General features: G+C 38.9%; 2 protein-coding genes and 1 pseudogene across 4 annotated transcripts; 1 reads left to right on the plus strand and 2 right to left on the minus strand.

The window, feature by feature from the left end:
* Positions 1-7888: 7888 nt before the first annotated feature.
* ccdc13 (coiled-coil domain containing 13) lies at positions 7889-14416 on the minus strand. 3 transcript variants are annotated; one of them, XM_086172701.1, is made up of 14 exons: positions 14279-14416; positions 13293-13456; positions 13006-13154; positions 12758-12900; positions 12567-12644; positions 12367-12480; positions 12145-12249; positions 11382-11549; positions 11113-11289; positions 10382-10588; positions 9852-9952; positions 9330-9461; positions 8520-8642; positions 7889-8220 (listed from the first exon to the last, which is right to left on the minus strand). In XM_086172701.1, exons 2-13 carry the CDS (start codon positions 13451-13453, stop codon positions 8531-8533), a joined length of 1647 nt encoding a protein of 548 aa, XP_086028827.1. In that variant the 5' UTR covers positions 13454-13456; positions 14279-14416; the 3' UTR covers positions 7889-8220; positions 8520-8530. The 3 variants fall into 3 exon arrangements, with proteins under 3 accessions (XP_086028827.1, XP_086028828.1, XP_086028829.1); XM_086172702.1 differs by lacking the exon at positions 14279-14416 and adding an exon at positions 13574-13809; XM_086172703.1 differs by lacking the exon at positions 12367-12480.
* A 559-nt stretch (positions 14417-14975) lies between these two features.
* higd1a (HIG1 hypoxia inducible domain family, member 1A) lies at positions 14976-17290 on the minus strand. Its single transcript, XM_086172980.1, has 4 exons — positions 17134-17290; positions 16554-16628; positions 16287-16421; positions 14976-16096 (listed from the first exon to the last, which is right to left on the minus strand). The coding sequence occupies exons 1-4, from the start codon at positions 17279-17281 to the stop codon at positions 16023-16025; spliced, it is 432 nt and encodes a 143-aa protein (XP_086029106.1). The 5' UTR covers positions 17282-17290; the 3' UTR covers positions 14976-16022.
* Positions 17291-17973: 683 nt separating this feature from the next.
* LOC147218752 (7-alpha-hydroxycholest-4-en-3-one 12-alpha-hydroxylase-like) lies at positions 17974-22847 on the plus strand (annotated as a pseudogene).
* Positions 22848-23012: the final 165 nt, after the last annotated feature.

The raw sequence follows: 23012 nt of genomic DNA on the forward strand, positions 1-23012 counted from the left end.
AGAATTTCCTGTCCCATAGAAATAGGAATCACTTACAACAGATGTGTATCGTACGTTTTTTTGATTAAATTGAGGCCTGTCAACATGTTTTATCAGGACATGGTATTCAATTGAGTCAATCACTTATCAAAAAGAATTATATAAAGGGATATGTATTCAAGGAAATGAAATATTTCTTGTCACCAAATCTCTTGATATCGGTGCTGTGGAATTCAAAGTTTTGTTTGAATCATCATTTTTATATCCAGCCCTTTCAAGTGTTGTTGTTCAGGAGGTGTCAGAAATATATGTTCACACATATGTGTAACTGTGTGCATAACAGATCCCTTCTACCCCCTCTGCAAATATAAGCAAATCTGCTCTTTTGCCATAATATTCAAGATTATCAAAATCCATCCATCCATCCATTCATCCATCCATCCATCCATCTATCTATCTTCTGCCACTTATCTGAAATCGGGTACAGAGGGCAGCAGCCGGAGCAGAGAGGCTCAGACTTCCCTTTCCCCAGCCAAATGATCCAGCTCTTCTGGGGGAATCCCAAGGCATTCCAGGCCAGCCTAGAGATGCAGTCTCTTCAATGTGTCCTAGGTCTTCCCCTTGGCCTCTTACCAGATGGACATGCCCGGAATACCTCCCCCGGGAGGCGTCCAGGAGGCAACCTGACCAGATGCCTGAGCCACTTCATCTGACTCCTCTCTATGCAGAGGAGCTGCAACTCTACTCTGAGCTCCTCCTGGATGCCTGAACTTCTCACCCTATCTCTAAGGGGGAGATCCCGTATCCACAATCTCGTTCTTTCAGTCACTACCCACAGCTCATGACCATAGGTGAGGGTGGGAACATAGACCGACCAGTATATTGAGAGCTTCACCTTCTGGTTCAGCTCCTTCACATCGACAGACCAGTACAGTCTGCATCACTGCAGACCGATCCGACTGTCACTCTCCCGCTCCATCGTTCCCTCACTCGTGAACAAGAACCCGTGAATACTTGAACTTCTGCACTTGGGGTAAGACCTTTTCCCCGACCCGGAGTGGGCACTCCACCTGTTTCCGGTTGAGCACCACAGTCTCAGATTTTGAGGTACTGATCCTCATCCCGACCGCTTCACAGTCCAGAGAGAGCTGGAGATCATGGACTGATGAAGCCAACAGAACCACATCATCTGAAAAAAGCAGAGACTCAGACCTATGGCCACAATACCAAATCCTCTCAACATCCTGGCTGCGCCTAGAAATTCTGTCCATAAAAATTATGAGCAGAATCAGTGACAAAGAGCGCCCCCGGCGGGGTACAACTCTCACCAGATATAATTGCGACTTGCAACCGGCAATGCGGGCCATGCTCCAACACCAGTCATACATGGGCCGAACAGCCCGTATAATGGGGTTCGGTACTTCATATTCCTTGAACACTCCCACAGGCTTGTCCGCAGAACGCAGTCAAATACCTTCTCCAGATCAATAAAACACATGCAGAATGATTGGGCAAACTCCTAAGCTCCCTCGAGGACCTTGCTGAGGGTAAAGAGCTGTTCCATGACCAGGACGAAAACCACACTGCTCCTGGATCTGAGGTTCGACAACCTGTTGGACCATCTTCTCCAATACCACTGGGTAGACCTTACCAGGGAGGCTGAGGAGTGTGATCCCCTGTAGTTGGAGCACATCCTCCGATCCTCCTTTTTAAAAATGGGGGATCACTATCCTGCCAGTCCAGCAGTACTCCCCCGAACATCCGCACAATGCTGCCGAGAAGTGTCAGCCAGGACAGCCTTACAACATCCAGAGCCTTGAGAAACCCAGGGCTTTTCGACTGCTTCAGCAACTTCAGCCCTGGAAATAGGTGTGTCCGATCCAGAGTCCCCAGTTCTGCTTCTTTATTGGAAGCCGTTTCAAGGGGATTGAGGAGATCTCAGAAGTATTGAGGTCAGCAGCGCCCCACTCCCACTGTAGACAATGCTGACGCAGCTCTGCGTCCCCCTCCTGAGCTGCAGGATGGTGGACCAGAGTCTCCTTGAGGCTCACTGAAAGTAATTCTTCATTGTCTCCCCAAACTCCCCCTACGCCCGAGTTTTTGCCTCAGAGACCACCAAAGCCGCATGCTGCTTGGTCTGCCGGTACCTGTCAGCTGCCTGTGGAGCCCCACAGACCAAAAAGCCCAGATAGGACTCCTTCTACAGTTTGACTGCATCCCTCACCGCTCGGTTCCACCAGTAGGTTCAAGGATTGCCACCCCGACAGGCGTCAACCACCTTGCGGCTACAGCTCCAGTCTGCCAACTCAACAATGGAAGGACAGAACATGGACCATTCCATGGACTCAATATCCCCCTCCTCCCTCGGGACGTGGTTGTTGCTCTGCCAGAGGTGGATAGTCCCCTTCTGATAGGGGACTCTGTCAGACGTTCCCGGCAGACCCTCACGTTACATTTGGGTCTGCCAGGTCTAACCAGCATCCTCCCCCACCATTGGAGCCAGCTCACCACCAGGTGGTGATTGGTTGACAAATCCCCCCCTCTCTTCACCCATGTGTCCAGGACACGTGGTCACAAATCCGATGACACAACCACAAAGTTGAACAAAGAACTTTTGCCTAAGGTGCGTTGGTGTCAAGTGCCCATACAATATGGACATCTTTATGGCTAAACATTTATGGACAATCTGTAACGAGCACAGAATTCGAATAATGGAACACCACTCAGTCCATAAAATATGGGGGGGCTGTTCCTCCCAATCACACCCTTCCAAGTGGCACTGTGGTTGTTCACATGTGTTGAAATCTCTGAGTAGAACGAGGGAGTCATAAAAGTAAAGTCAATATAAATATAAATATAAATATAAATATAAATATAAATATAAATATAAATATAAATATAAATATAAATATAAATAGAGAGACAGAAGACAGAAGCAAGACATTCCACAAACAAATGACAGCAGCAGCAACAACAACAACAACATCAGGGATAATAATGGACAACATAAAGGTAAGGGTGAAAAATGCCCAACCAGAACTAAACAATAATATAGTCTATCGTGACAATAGCAATGACAGCAATAACAGTCAAAACCTGTCCCCCACCTAAAGCCGGAGGGAGGCTGTTCTCTTATCCTCCGGGTTAAACCCCAACGTACAGACGTCAAGTCTGGGGGCAATCAATATGCCTACACCTACCCGGCGCCTCTCACCAGGGGCAACTCTAGAGTAAAAAAGAGTCCAGCCCCTCTTGAGAGGCCTGGTTCCAGACTCCACGCTGTGTGTCGAGGTGAGTCCAGCCATGTCTTGTTGGAATCCCTCAGCCTCATGCACCAGGCTCAAGCTCCTTCCCCGCCAGTGACATGACATTCCATGTCCAAAGAGCCAGCTTCTGCAGCCAAGGATTGGACACCCGAGGTACCCCGCTCTAGCCACCGCCTGGCTAACACTACACCCGACCCCCTTGGTCCTTCCCATGGGTGTTGAGCCCCAGGGAAGAGGGACCCATGTTGTCCTCTCAGGCTGAGCCCAGCTGAGCCCCATGGGTGCAGGCCTGGCCACCAGGCACTCACCATCAAGCCCCGCCCCTGGACCTGGCTCCAGGGGGCCCCAGTGACCCGTGTCCGGGCAGGGGAAAACTAGGTCCAATCTTGCAATTCATCATGGGCGGTCTTCCGAGCCATTTTTTTTCTGGTCCTTCACCTTGGATCTGTTTGCTTTGGGTGACCTTTCCAAGGGCATAAAACCCCCAACAACATAGCAACCAGGAACACTGGGACACGCAAACCCCACCACAATAAAAAATCAAAAATAAAAATTTAGGGCACCTCATAGACTCCATGTACTAGCAATTTATTATCATGTCCAATGAATACTCAAAAGACTTCTACATTCAGCATATTCATCTACCAGTTTCACAATGCGAATTGGCTACTAGATTGAATTAAGGAAAAAAAATCAATTCTGTGTTTGTGTAGACATGTTTTGCTAAACATATGGTCATTTTTAAAATTTATTGAATTTAAAATAACAATATGATAATAATAACATGATTTATTAAATATTAGATTTTATTATTTCAAGTTACAACATTGCAGTTAATGTTACTTTGACTTCTTGCACAATTTCTTACTATGGACAAGGTAAAGAGTCATGTTAAGTAATCTGTGAAGAACTTAAATCACATCGACCATAGATATTTTCTGTTTGAATACGCTCTCTTTTTTTTACAGTTTTATTAACACCATCTCTGTAGTATATTTCACACATTTTTTGCATTCTTGTGTTGGTCATGAGGCGGTCAAGAACGTGTTGCTCGAATATGAAAGGTCAAATACCTTGTTTGATTGTGATAAATGGAATCAAAAGGCCTCCTCCAGGGGGAAAAACTCGAGTGTTTGACATTTTAGTACTTTGGCCATCCACTGACTTAAAGCCTGTGTGATGGAAGAAACACTCTTGGAACCACTAATGCCCACCACTTAGGATACAGGACAAATAAGGTGGTAGATGCTTCTTCCAGGGCCTACAAACATGCTGTGGTTTTATTAATATATTTTTGAAATTGGAAATTGTGTTCCAATGTTGCTTCTCAGCCACTGTCCTAAGCTTGTGGGTCAACCATGATGGGTAAATTGAAGAGGATAATTTTTTTTCATATTGTGTTGAATGTATTAACCTTCTCCAGGCAGATGTTGTAGATTTGCGACAGCCAAATATCAGATTTTTCCTGCAACTACAACTTAATTTGAGCCTGAGAGGGTTAATGAACAAGTGAAAAAATAAAGGGATGATGAGGGGATTCTTTCTTGATTTATCTTATCAACAGAGACAGCAATAATAAAATTACCGGGATTGCAAGCAAGAAGACAACATTTCCTTGCTCAGATTAGATGAGGGTAAACTGGGCAAGAACCTTTAATTGAAAATTCCTCTGCATTACAGGTGCAAGTCACTTATGATCACCTGAATAGGTTCATATCATACAGATTTTTTGATCATTGAGTTATCTCTCTGATGTTTGAGAGTAGTTAAGTAGTTAGGATTTAAGGATTGCATAAAAAGCATAATTTTTTCATCAAAAATGAATGATGGGCTTGATTGTCAAAAAAGCTTTTCACATTTTTATTTATACAGGGTGTATTTCAGGGTGTATGTATTTCAATGCTCAATAAGAAGCCTCCTTGGGTGATGTAGTTCGAGCTGACATGTCATCTTCCGTTGTCTCCTCTAGTTATTCCTGCCTCCTTCTATTTTGATATTTTGAAATCAGATAAAGGTCAAACAGCAAAAAATTGGTCGCCTAAAATTCATAAATATTTTGCACACACAGCTAGAATTCACTGGTCATTGACCTGAAATTTCAAGGATATCTACACTAATGAAATGGAAACACATGATACAACCAGTAATGCAGACTTCCAGCCATTAGACCATACAGTCTTTCTGTCTATCCTTGCTTTCCTCTCTCTCTCTCTCTCCCTCTTTCCTTATGTCTCTCTCTAATTATTTACAGTAAGCACACACTCACACACAAACACTTTCTCTCTCTCATAGGTATATATGTATGTATGTATGTACATAGATACTAATATATCGTATCATATCATATCATATCATATCATATCATATCATATCATATACCAAATATCCATAGACATTGTTTTCAGAAAAATTGAAAGTTTTTTTTTTCCAATATGAAAAGCTATCCATCACTATCCATCAAAGAAAAAAACTATTTCTTTTTATTGATATTGATCTAGGAACAGACTCTTGCAGAAAATGTGTCATGCCATTTTCTGATGTTTGCTTTATTTGAACATAACGTAATTAAAATTGTGTTGTAAAAAAAGCTACTACGTATATTACCATTAGATGTGGAACAAAAACAAATAAACATAAACTTTGACTTGGGAGAGAGTAAGGGGGATGGATGAAAATAAAGATCAGATAATTTGTCAAAGTTTATTGGATTAAAAAAAAAAACTTAAAGGAACTGTACACTGACAGATTTTAGCCAACAGTAACAAATATTATTTTCCTTACCGTGCACTCTGTCAAAGAAATTACATTTTAAAACTGATGATCATACCTCGTTCATCGTTCATTAACGATAAAAGCCAATTAGTTTATTTCTTCTCACTTTTAATTTGCACTTTAGGACGTAGTTGTTTATTTTCTTTCAATTAAATGTAAATGAGAGCCAATAGATGATGAATGAACTCATAGAGGCCTAAACCGTTTTCTGGCCTGAGTAAAGTTCACAGATCCCTTATATACCGATGGCTAACTTTAACCTCTGCGTTCACAGCTCTACTATTTACTTTAGTTTCTGGATGCAGTCAATGGTCTGCAGGAAGCATTGGTCCAGAACGAGGGAATACCTCTGAGGAGAAGGATGGAGAAAGGAGTCATTCAAACCTGGAATGACAAATAGGTGAGGCTGTTTACGTATGCTGTGTTTACATAAGTTTGTGTTTGGTTTGGTGGGTTATTGGGCATTTTGGAATAAATCTACACCTTTTCTGCGTAATACAGCTTCATAAAACAATATTAAAATTGTTTGGTGCTATGTAATTTATTTCAAAGTGATGATACTTGTTAATGACTTAAGTCAACAGAAGCTGTCAACTTAATCTACAATAACATTGGTAATTAAGTCAAATGATTCAGTTTAAGTTTTGAACACAAATAACACATAATTAAAAGCTAAAACTAGGCAATTTTGGAATCATTCCTATCAAGTACCTTAAGTCCAGTATCAAAGTTTAAATAAAATATTTTCAAAAGCACATAAATGAATTGATAAATAAAATAGACTAAAATCAAATACGATAAATTGATTTAAAAAAATGGATAATTGTCTTCAATTGTGCCGTCAAATTAAAACAAGAAAAACCCCAAACAAATATGTATCAAGTTAAATATTTTCACTGGACACAGCTACAGTTTTGGACCATGACAAGTATTTGCTCCATCAACACCCTTTCTGACGCAAACTGTCGCATTTGATACATATTTGGCAGTGCTCTAAGCCATGTGGTCATAAAACATATCCCATCTTTTTTGTTCCCCCAAGGACACATCCTGAACAGTGAGTGGCACCCTATACTTCATTAAAGGGGGCCTCACCTTCCATCCAGGAGGTATTCAACACAGGCTGTTTTTTGTAACTCAACACATAAAGGCTTTCTTCATCACATCCAAACTCTTGATATTTTTGTCTTGTGGCCTTTCTCGCTCAGTCCAGTGGGGACCTGCCAATCTCCCACAGCGTCCTGGAAGAAATAGTGCGGTATTTGAAGCACACTAAGTCAGCCATGGTTTTAAATTAAGCGTGATGTGGAGGAGGGGGAGTTGTGCTGAAATCCTTTTGGCTACATAGGAAGAAAATAACTCAGATGTTAGTATGAATGTAGGTGACCCTCCCACTTGGCAGAGCATAGCCAGACAACCTTCGGATTAAGAAGCTAAGATCACATACTGTACATGTGTGTGACAAGCTCTGGGGAACGTATGGAGGACTACACTGTGAGTTTGTGTAGCTTGAGTCCACATTCATTTTCAACCACTATTCCCACACAGCTGGTTTCAAGTCAGAAAAGATTACCAGTGATATTTAAATTGAACATTAAAACATCGGTGTCTAAACTGTGGTGACACATTTGGGAACCACCTGGAGTAAGATAAGGGTTCTTAATAATTCAGCTGTTTTATATATTACACTGATACGTAGAACTGACAAAGAATGTGATATGATGCTCTTTTCACCTGCACTATCAAAAGAAAATACATTTATTAAATAACATGTGACAGTAACATGAAGAAAAATCACTGGCAAACTGGATACAAGACAAAAGGGAGGTCCAATACTTCTGCAATCAGTAGACACTTTACTGATGCCTTTATTGAGGTCTGAGGTCAAAGAACACACAAATGAACTATTACACTGTCTAGGAGTATGAAAATGGAGACCAAGAACAGGGTCTTTGTGATATTTGTGTGACAAGAGGAGAGCCTGTTTCCTGCAGGCTGCTGTTTGTCACATGTGACAGGAGTAGGTAAGGCTCAGCTGGACGTGAGGTTGAGCAGGGACCAGCCAGTTCCCCTGGTTAGTGTCTTGTCTAGGCTGTCACAGACCCTACAGGAAAACATGCTTGACTTGTCTCATCACGTCACTGTAGAGCTGCAGGTCATAGTGGGAAGTGCTCTTTAGCGATGCCCTCAGCACCTCCATTTCCTTCAGTTGAATGACCAGCCAAAAGAAAACACACAAGAGCAACATTTACATCTCCACGTTGGCAGTACATGAAGAAGAGGATGAGTACCATTCAATTATGGTGTGTTATTATTTCTGCTCACCAGGGAAAAAGAAGTACCTCAAATTTTTTTCATCTACACAAAGACCTTGATTATTTCAAATATAGCTCATGATATCTCCATGATTTTGCTGTTAGAACTGAAATTTGCATCTGTGGCAAAAGATTTGTTGGAGAAAATAGTGAGATTGGCATAAATGACAATGCTGCAATCACAAACCTGAGCAGTGCCTACTGATCTAATCCTGTCATCTCCAGCTGTTGCTCTAAGATAACTGTCCTGTAGCGCTCCTGTTGGTACTTCTGTTCTGCCTCCAAACACCGCTGGATAAGTTCTTTTTCTCTGCAAAATTTAAACAATTCATGTGACTTAATGTTTCAGAGAGAATGCTCTCTCATGTGATTGTAACTGCAATGGACTAATCAAGCTTCACATGGAAAGCAAATGTGTTAACAGTTAAATGAACTTCTTAATGATGGATTAATGCTCTATTTAGATAAACATTATGCCCAATATTTTCGTAAATCATTCTTTAATGCTCAGAAGGCAATAACTAATGCCCATTGCTTTAAAATGTGCATAATAGCATGTAATAAGTAGTATATTTGCTGGAATAATAAAGTGTTGTAATACTGCCTCAGGTCTAATTAGGAAAAATTAGCTTAATGCTTATAATGTAGAAAGACAACATTGTCAATGTGAGTGAACTTTGTAGTAACCATCAAGTCCAATGTTAAAAAGGCAAGAGCAACAGAATAACTAGATGCTCCAGCTCCTGGTATTGCTGTAGCTGCATTTACTATCTCATGATCCATCATCAGTTAGGAGGGCAATAAAATAAAATGCTGTTTACTTTCTAAACCATTCACTACAAATAACCTGCCTCTATCAACTGACTACTGACTCCTGACTACTACATCTATGGAAAAACATATAACAAAGTCATTAGAAGAGTAGATGAGGGAGATTATTTATGTTGAACGATTATTTTCAGCATTGATGGAGAACATGATGTAAGGTTGGCATTACTTTATCTGTAGGGCGTTTATGTGTTCAAGGAGTCTGTCCTTCTCTGTACAGATGACTTTGTATTCATTGCACTTGCTCATCAGAGTGCTCACATTAGTTAAACATTGTGGACAATTTGAAGGGCTTGGGTGTCTGAGGACAGAAAAGAAATATAATTAAATATCTGCTTACAAAATGATAAATTTACAGATGACTGGACAAGAATACAGTTTTTTAAAACTCCACGCCCCCCAGCATGGAACATCAGTATATGACCAAGTTTAGAAAAAGTACTGTAAAAGGGTTAACTTAACTTATCATACTGAATATGGATCGCTTCTTGAGGTTGTAAAGAAATTAATTTAAAATGCAATATATAAATTACATCGTAATTGCCGTAGACAATGGCAATACTATTACAGCTGAAAAAAACGATTAACATTCACATTCTTAAAATAAATAGTAATGTGTAACATTGACCGATTTTATCAAATGAAAGTCATATATCATTTATCATTTATCATTTATGGTGAGGGCACATACGCAGACATTGGTGTTCTCAGGCTCATGTCGCCCTCCTCAGGAGAATGACCTGAACTGAAGGCTGTTGTGTTGGTGCCAAACTCAGTTCCTCCATCCACTTGCTGAAATATTTCAAACACACTTTAAGTAGTTTGCAAGCGTTCAGTGTTCCAAGTAAAACGAAAAAAAAAAAGTTGTTATATCCACATTAACATGCCCAAAAGTAAGATATAACTATTTATGTTGAAGTTAATAAGACCATCATTTATTATTTTTATCCATCAATCCATCCATTATCTACCGCTTATCCTTCTTAGGGTCACGAGGGATACTGGAGCCTATCCCAGCTGCCATCGACAAAGAGGCGGGGTACAGCCAGTCAATCGCAAGGCCGCATATGCAGACAAACAACCATTCACTCTCTTATTCATACCATCTGGGCAATTTTCCCAATTTTTCCAATTAACCTGCTGCATGTTTTTTTTTTACTGGGGAAGAAAACTGGAGAACCAGGAGGAAACTGCACATTTTTATTTATTTATTTATTTTACCTTTGCAGTGAACTGGCGGATTTCTCTCTCCAGTTGTTTAATTTTAGTATCTTTCTCCGAAACAATTTGGTTCAACTTCTGAATGAGGGTGTTGTGTGCTGAAGCCTCACAGCTCAGCTCCTGTCCTAGATTCAACTGGTCCTTGTTCATCACATTCTGCTGTTGGCTGAGCCGTTTCAGGACCTCTTGCATCTTGTTCTGCTGTTTCTGTCAGATGCACATCAGGAAAGAAGCTACAGTTTCATTTCCCAGTTTCATACCTCATGTAGGTGTTTTGACTGTCGTTTGGCTCATGCGACCACCAGTGCATTGTTCACAAATAATAATCATCATCATTTTAAAATGCTTTGCCTTCTCAAGGCAATGTCTCAATGTGACATAAAGTCTTTTAATATAAAAAGTGTACACAATGCAAAATTTAGCATTCATCCATTTGATGATTTTTTTGTTTTTCAAAATACCATAATTCAAATGTATTGCCTCCACAGCTATTTAGCTCAATTTGGAAAGAGTCAATTAATGTTAATTAAGTTTTTTTAATTATAATACTTGTGTAGCATTGCGGTACTTATTTATTCATTTGCCCAGTAAGATTCACTCTTGTCAACCACAGAGGGTATAAGGTACTTAGTTGTGTACAAGGGAGTGGGAGTAAAATAAATCAAGTGTCTTAGTCATTCTTTTTTTTACAAAGAAGGGCGTGATGATTTTTTAAACCTTTATTAACTTACCAGTAGAGCATCCACAAGTTCATCATCATGTTTACCCTTATCCAGTAAGGTGGATATTTGGACCTTAAGAGTTTTCATTTCAGAACAAAGAATTTTGTTCCTGGCTTTAGAGGCTTCCAACTTTTTCTTCACATCATCATGATCTTTCAGGAGGGCTCCATAATCTGCTGAGATCCTCTGAGGCAGTTGAGAAAGAGCAAGATCTATGTTTAGTATTTTCTGAAATAATAATAACAATAATAATAATAATAATTTCAATGAATACATACCTCAAATGCCTCTCGTTTCTCCTTCTCAATAGCGCGTATGTGGCTGAGGTTTCTGTCTTGAGGAGGGATTTTTTGAATCCCACCACCCAAAAACTCTTCCTCTACACTCGAGATACTTGACTGTCTCTGCTGAGCAGACTGATTCAGCTGCTGTTCAAGGTCCCGTACCTGTGCCAAAATATGTAGGGGCTTAATTATCTTGTTCTATACCTTTTACACCATTAGATATCAAGAGCCTACACCTCGTTTAATAAAATCTTTAATGCTTAAAGTTTAATCTCAATATGTTAATCTCATTACCGTAATGATTTCGAAAGGATTTTATGGGGAGGGGGTCCCTTGAATCTAATGGCGTTGTCCCTTAATAATCTAGGAAAGTATTTCTCAATTGCTTTATAGTTTTCTGGAAAAACTAATTGACAGGCTTTTAAGGAAGTGTAGAGAGCCTGGTGAATGTTTTGGAGAAAAAAACAGAAAAGAAAAAGACAGGGAAAACAGTTACTGATACCAAAGAGTTCAGATTTGTGGGCAAATTGCCATCTGTCTTTGAAATTCATCGAAATCTTCCACCAGCAAAATGTAGAAATATATACTCTCAGCATTCCAAGGAGGTTTTGACTGCCATTATGGTTAGTCCAACCAGATGAATCAGTCGGCTCAGAAAAATACATATAATGACTGAAACTTCACTGAAATCTGGCTTTTAGTTTGAAATTTGCAATAAAAAGGCATTTTTTTCTAGTTTCCTCTGCAATTATGATACCTTTATCTGAAGAGCAAGTATCTGCTGAGCGCGACCTCTAAAGCTCCCTGGACAGCTGAGTACTTGCTGCAGATTGACTTCCTCCCCCACCTCACTGATTAAGACCTGCAAAGGAGAGCAATCTTTATACTGAGGTAATGATTTTCTCGTTTTTTTAATAGAAGGGAGATATTGATTAGACATTTGGAATTGGTGTATTTTCTCAAACACATCTCACATCACCTTATGAGCAACTTTTAACTCCTGTTTGACAGACTGAACCTGATTGCGGTACTCAATCACTTTAAGCTGAGAGGCAGCTAATTTTTCCTGCAGGGATTTCACAGCTGAATGGTCCTGTTATTGTGGACACATTTTGAATTATTCTGACATTGTTCAATATATGAAAATATTTGAAACTTTTTTTTTTAATTGAAAATTACCTCACAGTTCAAAGATGACTTTCTGTCCTTTGCATTAATATTTTGCCCCGGGATAGGTTGCAGGAGAGCAGCTTGCAGCTATTGAATAAATAGTAACAAAAATTAAATGTTTGATTCATTGGTTAATTTCTAATTAATATAAAAACATGTCTGTTTTTATTAATGCCCATCAAAACAAAGAACTGTGTGACCTCCTTCTCAAGATCTTTAATTTTGTTGCTGCTCTGCTTGAATTTAATCTTCTCTCGCTCAATTTCAGCAGTCAGTTCCCTATTCCTCTTGGACAACTCGACAATCTTGGTAGCTGCCACATCCCCGGCCAGTCCTGATGTGCCTAAATATGGAAGGTGGATAAGGTTATGCCTAAACATAGAAGGAAGCATAAAAAAGCTATATAAAATCATTGTGATATTAAAAAGTAATTGTGACATTATAATACCTGCCAAAGCCAGCCTTTCTTCATCTCTTTTCTTTTTCAGGTGCTGTATTTCAAAATCTTTTTCACTCAGGACTTTGAATAGTCGACCATTTTCATCTTTTAACTCCCTGACCTCGTCCAGCAGAACTTGATTCTTACTCTGTAGTAATCTACACATTAATTTCAAATAACCAGTAACAGATCATAACATGTAAATTAGGAAGAAAAAAAACTAAAAAACAACAACAAAGGAATCACAGGGAATAAATACACTTGAAAAAACCTAATTCTGTCTTTGCAAGGCTCACCTGTCTTCATGATTCTCTGTCTGAAAGTCTTGGTTGGATGGATCAAATTTGACATTACTATCTTCTCTCTCTTTTTTCTGGTTCTGTTTTCTTTTTTCCTGCTGTTTTTGCAGCGCTTGGAACTGAAGCCTTAAGTCGTTCAGTTCACCATCCGGCTCCATGATCTGTGGGATTTCCATTACAAGGAAAAACAAACAACTTACTGAACAACTTACAAAAAACAAGTCACTGGACATGGTACTATGTATAACTGTGCAGGTAACAAATAAACCGTATCTTACGTTATTCACATTGCATAGACGTTTGCATTTAAACGTTAAGTATAACTGTGGCTGAAAGAAAGAGATTTTGGCTCAAAACATGTACAGAGTTTGCTTTAGCTGAGTTTAAATGAGGGCTGCTCGATTACATCGAAAAATGCAACCATAATTACTTTGGTCACATAAGAACACAATTTATCATTAAACTCATTTCAATGATTTCCAAACGGATAAAATGGTTTTATAATTGGCAAAACGGATCGTGTAACGATTGTTTCTTCACGACCACATCCGAATTCCCACTCCGACCAAGCCAGGACTGTATTTGTAATAAATCACCCGACCCCGTGTTTCTTCCCACTCATTTCTTTTCTGCGCGAGCGACAGCACACGTTAAACCTTGAATAAATGTTAGCGAAATTCCATTCTTTTCAATGTTTGTGTCATCGTATGTGCCGAAGTTTCAGTTGGGCTCGTCGTAGCTTCTCCTCGTGTGTCAACACGCTCTTTTGAATTGATGGATCTTCAACTACGCAGGACGAAATGTTATTAAACTCGAGAACATCGTTATTAGTGGTCTAAACATGGAGCCCCGTGTACTGTTAGCCTAAACCCACATCTCCTGTCAGCAGATACTGGCATCTAGAATTTCAGTGTTTTTTAGTAGAACCATGGTTTAAATGCATATAAGTGAAGAGTGGAGGATATAAAGAAACAATGACTCACCTGACATCTATGAGTCGACCGCCGGGCCCACAACGAAGACTTTCGATCTGCATGACTTTGTATCAAAGGTTAAGTGTCCCGACATGAGGACCCGTATCCATGGTGACGGCTCTTCACAGCATTTGGGTTAATTCTCGCGGGACCTCGAGTCGTCATGGTAACTCTTATACAGTCAACCGAGCAGAAACAACAAGCTGACCCACGTCATCGGTTGTTGTTAAGGAGTGATGCCCGAGGGTGCATCATTTCGACCCGTTTTATTTTGTAAAATACTTTGACTTGACTGTACCTATTATCAAAGGAATCGGTAAGCGTATAGTGCTCTTTATCAAGGTGCGGTGTGCATATTATCTTTTATGGGGGAACGTAAAATAAAAAGTAAACTGTTTTTGATTCAAGCAAGGCAAGAAAAGTCATTTAAAGATGTGTATTTTTTAATAAATGTAAAAATCAATAGGACACCTTTTTTTTACATGCACCTTAAAAGAATGTGAATTAAAACATTTTCATTAGACCCTGAATGTTGCACTGGTGAAAAAGTGGACAGCGTACGTACCCTCACTATAAACGATGAATTTCATTTTAACATGGCTATGCAGTAGAAATTAGTCAAGTCTCAGGTCACAGCAACGTTTTTGAAAGTAGTAAATACAAAAAAAAAAAATCTAACCAACATATGTATAACTCACACTGCAGGTTGTTCATCATGATTTAATGTGATTTAATGTTACTGCAGACTTTGTCATTGTACCCAAGCTCATTCTCAAACATTTGCATTAAAATAACAATATTTACACAACCTTGGATGCTAGATTTTGTTGAATTTTCATCACTGCCAGCAGAATTGGGATTTAAATGCAAAACTCTATTGGTGTGTATGCTGTTATTTTTGAGATACTAACTGAGAAAAGTGCCCAAGATGATTCATGTTTGTGTGTCACCCAAATGGATAAGCATTGTTGCGATGTCAGGTGTGCAAATTTACAAAAACCATTACATTCTAGACATGTAGCTGAAAAACAGCAACATCAAATGTTACTTGTGGCAAGTGTAAAACATGTTCTCTGCAACCAGTAGATAAGGTGCAAAAGTAGATTAGGTGGCCAAATCAGTTCAATTTCAGAAAAAAAAATCCAGTTTCAAGCACCTGTAATGCATTTGTTTTCCCCTTTTGAAATGGGGGTAGCAATTAATGAAAAAATAAATTAAAAAAAATGTTGGCACAGGCCTTAGTGGTCCTCTGTATCAGATACCACTAAAAGTACCGCGGTCACCCAATTCCAAAAATTATGCAAAAAAAAAATCCCCAGTGTGTAATGGAGAACAGCTGTTATGAGACTATCATTACAGACACAAAAAAGAGGCAAAATAATTTGTCACTGGTGAATAATACTGTGTTGTTTTTCCTACTCATACATTACTGCATAAGTTTCACTTTCTAAACTACCACTGCCACACCCCAAAAACTCAAAAAGGAACGAATCTTCTCTTAAGGATATCTCATAGATGGCAACAAAACCACTCCAAATGAGTAAATCTTCAAAACACATATGTGATAGTTACACATTGGATTTAGATTTAGGAGCAGGTGTTACCAATAAGTTAAATATTTACAGTGAAAATCTTCTGCTGACAAGATACACACATTTAATTGGTATGAATCATCCATAAAAATATAATGATCTATACACCTTAATATGAGGCAATATTAAGGGCCATTAAACTTCAGTTGAAGAGTCCATGTTCACTTGTCTTTCAATGCTTTCTGTTCTTCTCTAGGTTTCACAATGAAGTCTCTGTACATTGAATACACGACACCTAAAATGAAAACAACAGAAGCATGTTATAGAATAACCACTGCATCTCACATTCCTAATTTCTTGATGAGGGATGATGAGAGTTGTCAACCGGATGTAACCTTATCAAATCCAGATCGACCGGGTAAGGGCTGGTTAGAAGCTACCCAACTTTAAACTGAAATGATAGAATAAGTACTGAAACTACACACCAACAGTCATGGCTCCTACAACAAATCCTTGGGCAGCTACACGCATGTGGATCAGGTGCACAGACATCTTGGTATCTCCACGACTTTTCAGCTTCCATAGTCTGTAACCAACAATGGCAAAAAATCCAGCCATCCCTGGAAGCAGGAAAAACATAACTCTGTTACGAACAGAACATCAAACCAATTAACCATCTCGTAAAGAGTTTTTCATTAACATTTTCTCATTGTGAAATAATGATGTAATCATGGGGAACAGGATGTACTCACCCAGTGGGACGAAGGGATTCTCCTTTGCTTTTCTAATGAACTTAGACTCATTTTCTTCGTAGGCAGACATTTTGACTGTAAGGGCAACGAAAGTTTATCAAGTAATTAAAGTCATTGTATTAAGTAGCAGTGTACACGAATAAAGTGATTCAAATGATGTCGCTGCGACACAGCACGCTAACTTGTGGATGTTATAGAGCAGCTAATGCTAACGAAACAGAAAACGCTCAGGGGTTACCGATGAAGGACAAACATTACCCTTTGATGGTTTCAGGTCATTTTCGCCTCTTTCATTGTATAAACCAAAAAGCTAATAAAGTTAAGTTGTGTTTCTTATTTTCAGATTACATGAATAAAAAAAGCTACAACATACTTACTACTATGATTTAGCATGGCAGATTAATAGCGAAACAATTCAATCTCAGACGTGATATAACCCAAATAATAGCTCGGCCTATTCATCTTGCCGTGTAAAAGTGAAACTGGTTCAAACTAAAGAATGGATGGATGAATTGGCCGATTTCATGAGTTTGATAAATACACGCTTAGTGGCATTAAGATAACTTGAATTGATTCTTACCTGTTTTGGGAGTCGATGGCGATACAAGTTTAAACGTATATAATCGCCCGATAGTCTCAGTATAGAGTTTGTAGACAATCGGGCAGCACTGTGGCAATTCAATGCCGGCTTTCGATGATGTAACTAGCAACCGGTAACTCACGCACATGTGACGTCTGTCGAGTATCCGGGTTATGTTCCATTCACGCCCATAATACAAAACCGTATTCCCCAATTTCCCCGTTTAATGTGGCCAGAAAGAATACTTATTTGGTCAATTGAATGTTGTTCTTTCTGAATCGTATTTTATTTTAAATGGTAAAAAATATGTTGCGTGTCTTGCGAAAAAAAACAATGCGATTCCATGTAGCATCAGAGGTTACATCGAAAAAGACCAAAATGTCACCAAAGGCTCCGCCCACTTCTCGAAAATTCTCGTTCATTTTCCCACTAGCATACTAAATTTAAATGTTTCAGACCCGTAACCAAGTCAGCCATCTCGCTGTCAAATTTTAAAGGTGTCAATAGCAAACATGCTAGTGGAGAGCAAAACTAGCTCCGCATGGCGGATAAAAAAGGTGGCATTGAAAAAAAAAGAACATTCTCTAAATGGAATGTTGATAATATTATTTTTATATTTCGTAAAGCCATAAAATTTGTCATGATTGTGCAATTTTTTTATAATGTTGTTATCTTGTTATCGTACCATTCCAACAGCAAGAGACACGCAACACACCTGCAAACCCATGATGTTTGTTCTCTAAATTGTACTTCCTCATATGATGATAAGAATTTCAAAACTTAAAATTTATCTTTTTATTATGAAATCATGTGCACATTAATCGTGTTTGTGACGTAAGTATGGCAATACGTCACGGGTCTCGGAGCAGCACGTTGCACAAACGTGCCGCTCCCATCAGGGGTACGTGACCGGAAACGACCTTTTAAATGAAAGGATAGTCTTACTGAAAAGGTCCACTGGCCAAAACGAATTCTAAACATAATAAATCAAATCAAAGGTATTAGTTTGAACTCAAAAGAAAACACAATGAGTCAAGTGAAATGTATAAATGAAAAAAAGAAGTTCAGAGTGAACAACTTGCACCTCTGCTGCCTGAGCATTGGGCCTAAAAAGGAGAAAAAAAACGTAGATAGATAGATAGATAGATAGATAGATAGATAGATAGATAGATAGATAGATAGATTTGTTGCGAGTCACCAATGTTGGGGTTGATGCTTGTTTTCTGTGTGATTTTGGAGTTGCTGGGAATTTTGTGGATGTGGTTTGGGGTGCAAGGAAATCCGTTTTTTTTACCTGGAATTGAGCGGGAACAGTTACCGGTAGTTGTATTGTAGTGTGGCGTGGCTGTGGCCAGCAACAACTATTGCTTATTAAACTGACATTATACCATAAACCAGGTGTTTTCCCTGACTAAAACGCTACAGAAAGAAACAGAACTGAATAAACTGACATCATTTACCTTATTCTATTGGTTGAAATCTTTATTGTGCATAACAGTCATTTGTCAAAAGAAAATGTTTCTTCTTATGTCTTTCAAATGGAGTTCATATCGACCACCTCAAATAAATGTGCAGATAATAGATATTCATATAATTAACACAAGTATGTGTATAAAATGGAAAATTTATTTCTGTATGTACATATGTGCATATGTGTATTTTTGTGTTTGTATGTTTGTATGTTTGTGCATGTGTGCACAGTATAAGTATCTCATATAAGTGTCTATCATACCTCAATCTTTCTTAGTCCTGATTAGTCCTGTATTGTTAATCCCCAGTCTTGTGTTTGCACCACAAATTTGCAACCACAATCCCCGTGAATTCACGTTTAATTTATTTAATGCCTGTTACGTGTTGTCTGTTTAAAACTGTTAACCAAAGCAAATTCCTTGTAGTTCTAAAATCATCTGCCGATTAAAGCAATTCTGATTGTGAGTCTGATTCTGATTTATGTCCTCCCTTGTTTAAACATAGTCTCAAAACTTTACCACTGTGGGGTGTCAAGTTGTGTGATCTAGTGTGTTATATTAACACTGTACAGTTTATCAAAATCAAAGTCATGGTCAACTTTGTCAATTCTGCCATATGTTTCACATATAGAGGATTGAAATAGCGTTTCTCTGAGACCAACGGTCATTCCAACTGCAAGAGACACGCATCTACCGACACATCTGCAAACCCATGATATTTGTTCTCTAAATTGAACTTCCTCCTATGACGATAAGAATTTCAAAACTTCAAAAATGTATCTTTTTATTATGAAATCAAGTGCATATTAATCGTGTTTGTGACGTAAGTATGGCAATACGTCTGGGGTCTCACGGGTCATACATTTATTATTTATTAATCCTTAAACGGTTTTGCAATTATTTACAGAATGTATGTTTGAGAAGTAGTTAGTAAAAAAAGAAAGAAAAGATAAATATGAAAGTATCAGCACTATTCAAGCTGAAGTTCCAGGAGGTGGCACTATATTCCCAGTTTTCCTGTTTGATAAAATAAACTTTATTGATCCCCATATGGGAAATTCCTTTGTCACAGCAGCGTTACAGTTATAGTGTCAGAGAAAAAAAAAGGAAATAAATATAAATATAAATATGAGTATAAATAAAAATTGAAAGGCAGAAGACAGGATTTAGCAAGACAAAAGACGACAACAAACAACCCCATCAGGGATGACAATGGGCGACATTGAGGAACAGAGAGGGTGAAAAATACACAACTAGAACTAAACGACCATAAAAATAGAGTGACAACTGAACAACAATATTAATAGAGTGACAAAAATAAATAGCAATGAATAAAATAAACAACAAAAGTAAGCAGGGTGTATGGGCTGGGACAAACCTGGAGAGACAGCAGAGTTAGGACTGACATGAGTGGGTGAGGTAATGAGTGTGGAAGGGTAGTGAGTGTGACTAAAACATTAAAGATGCTGTCAAATGTATACTGTTTAGTATTAACATTAAATGTTTAAACACAACATGTTACTCTTTAAATTAATATTTTTAGAGAAATGTATTTTTTCGATATTCAGTATTTTTGAAAGGTCAATATAAAAATGCATCTGATTCAGACAAAATAACATTCCTCTGAAATGCCTCTGTATTTGCCAGACACAAACACACACACACACACACACACACACACACACTAATACAGATTAATCGAGTTTCACTTATTTTCCTTTAAATTTCATTCATGCATGGTGCAACTGAGCTTGTTTCAGGCAGAAGGTTAAGGTCAGGTTTTTTCATAAAATAATGTAGCGAGTCACAAATGTAGTATGGTGCAGGCTCATGTGGCGTGTCTGTGGACAGCAACAGCTATTGTTCATTATACAGACATTTTATCATAATCTAGGTGTTTCCATGCCTAAAACGCTACAATAGTTTCACTAGGAACTCTACCGCCACCAATAAAACCTTAAATGTATCTTGTTATGGTGATCACAACATAACATGCACCTATCTTAGACTGCTCTTTTTTATTCTCTGACATGACAAACTGCATTTTATTTGATATAATTTTATAAGAAATGAACAAGGAATATGTTATATGCGCAAATTCTGAAATTTCAAGATTTTTTCTCTTATTTCGTATTGGTTTTTGTGTATTTTCATACACACTATGAGATAATATGGTCACGATTTATCAAACAGTATTTTTACAGAAATTACTTAGTATTAGGTTAAAGTAACCCACAATCCATATCATACAATTAGACTTGAATTCACTATATACTGTTTTAATTTTTTAATGAAACTATCAATTACTTTTACAAAATCACTGTAACTAATATACTTTCCTTACAACAAATAATAAATACATAAAATTTTGTCCCCCTGCTTTTTTGTCCCGGAGCTTAGGCAACACTGTCAAAAAATTGATATTGATGAACAAAATGATATAATTTTTGAACAAATGCATCTTTAGAGATAGGCATTTAGGGTGCTAGCAAAAGTCCATTATCAGAGACGGTACAACCGTTGCACTAGTGTCACCATATTTTGAGCATAAACTATGCTGAATTTCAAAAACTCCCTGGCTGACAGAGAAATCAGTCATCGTTCGGGCTTCTGTTTCCATTTAGTCTTGGGCCGAGTGCTGTACTGATGGGAGGGTTAGATCTTCTGGGATCTTCTGGAAATTATCCGACAACGGAGAACAGGAGAGCCGCGACTGGATAAGGGCCTTATTCTTTGGCAGGGTCATGTCTTAGACTTCCACAGGAACACGTTAAGATTCATTGACAGGATGATGTAAAAGCATGGTGATATTTTTACAGGAGAGCAGGTGGTTTTTACTTTACTTTTCTACAGGATCCAATCTTTTGGTGCCTTTGTTAAGAGAGCAGAGAAGCAGAGAAAGCAGAGAAAAGCTGAACTTTAACAGGTTTGCAGAGCAACTGGTTTGAGGAGTCTCCTGTTACTCACCTACAATAGGTGAACACCTTATTTGCCAGATGGCCAGCAACAAGTACTTCAGGCCTGGCCAACCTGTGGCTCCCAAGCTGCATGCGGCTATTCAGTTCATGTTGAATTTTTGTTTGTGTGTTTTTTACTCGTGCAATCACGTGCCGCTCCAGCTTTCTTCCCGCACAGCAAAAAAGAAACACACAAAGACAAAAATCAACATGAATGTAACAGCCGCATGTGGTTCGGGAGCCACAGGTTGGCCAGGCCTGAAATACTTGAAGGGGTATGGCCTGGAAATAATGACTCAAGCTATGATGAAGAATTTGCAAAACTTGATGCTGCACAAAATCGGCTCGGCTGGAAACCAAGGGACTTGGATAGAAGACGGGCTCTTTATGTACAGCTATACTATTGTTTACAGGGCTTGGTACTTATCCTTCTTTGGCAATGTCCCACACACATCTAAATAGATAGAGGAGAAAGCCATAAAGAAAGACAGAGTAGAATCAGAAGCTTTAGTCCGTGAGTTTCATTAATATAAGCTACTTCCGAACCTGGCTTATGGAATCGTGACCCAAAGCAAAAGGCTGGAAGAACATAGCTTGCTGGGACCTTTTCTGGATTCTCTCTTTGTGCAGAAGATGAAGGCCAATATATGAAAGCATCGAGGATAGACAGGTACATGTTTTTGCTTCTTTGGGCCTCACAAGGCAACACAGGTCCTACTGCTTTCTGGCTATGCCCCTTTCTCATGAAATATCCCGAGGCTATGGCAGCGGTGGAGGAAGTAATGGACAAGACTGTGAGGGAATCTGAACAAGAGGGCAAACCTAGAGGCCCTTTAATCCAGCCAACCTTTGACATGATGATGAAAATACCAATATTAGGTGCTGTTGAAGAGACCCAACCACTCAGTGCAGAACCACCTCTAACTAGAACAGTACTCCAGGAAATCAGCATCAAGATGTCTGATGGTGGTTCTTGATTTGCAAAGGTGACAGAATGGCAGTTTTTCCATACAGTGCAGCACATTGATCTGGATCCTCACCCAGACCCATATTCATTTAAATATGACCAATATTTCAATCCAGATCCAGGCAGAAAAACAGATATTTAGGAAAGTGGGAAGAAGGTGAGTTATCACACCATGTCCTCAGGGTGCTGTGTCCTGGACGTTTCTTTGCAACCAGTGAGCTTAAACAGTTTGTTTTCCTCATGTTGGTCTACTTTGAGTTTGAACTGAAGAATCCTGAAGAAAAGATACCAGACTCAGATATCCTGTTTGATACAGTCTGAGACACATAAAATGCACATAGAAATGCAATTACCAAGGTGATGACAATTATGTGTCGCAGATGGCAAAATGATCAAATAAATGAGAAAAAAAGGAAGTTTATTTTTTCACATGAGGTGCTGTGGACAGAGTACTCAACCCAGCGTTTTGTGCCATTAATCATACCC

The sequence above is a fragment of the Fistularia commersonii genome, chromosome 25 (genome assembly GCF_037954325.1).
Source record: "Fistularia commersonii isolate RoL2024-O1a breed Wild chromosome 25, RoL_Fcom_v1.0, whole genome shotgun sequence".
Classification (NCBI taxonomy): Eukaryota; Metazoa; Chordata; class Actinopteri; order Syngnathiformes; family Fistulariidae; genus Fistularia; species Fistularia commersonii.

Excerpts from the sequence above, each read along its gene's own strand:
- ccdc13 (XM_086172701.1), bottom strand. The coding sequence starts at position 13,453 with ATGGAGCCGGATGGTGAACTGAACGACTTAAGGCTTCAGTTCCAAGCG. Across the intron at positions 12,645-12,757 it reads TTAAAGATCTTGAGAAGGAG|CTGCAAGCTGCTCTCCTGCA; the intron begins GTCACACAGTTC and ends TTTATTCAATAG. Across the intron at positions 9,462-9,851 it reads CTGAGAACACCAATGTCTGC|ACACCCAAGCCCTTCAAATT; the intron begins GTATGTGCCCTC and ends TTCTGTCCTCAG.
- higd1a (XM_086172980.1), bottom strand. The coding sequence starts at position 17,281 with ATGTGCGTGAGTTACCGGTTGCTAGTTACATCATCGAAAGCCGGCATT. Across the intron at positions 16,422-16,553 it reads GAATCCCTTCGTCCCACTGG|GGATGGCTGGATTTTTTGCC; the intron begins GTGAGTACATCC and ends TCCTGCTTCCAG. Across the intron at positions 16,097-16,286 it reads TGTAGGAGCCATGACTGTTG|GTGTCGTGTATTCAATGTAC; the intron begins GTGTGTAGTTTC and ends TTTTCATTTTAG.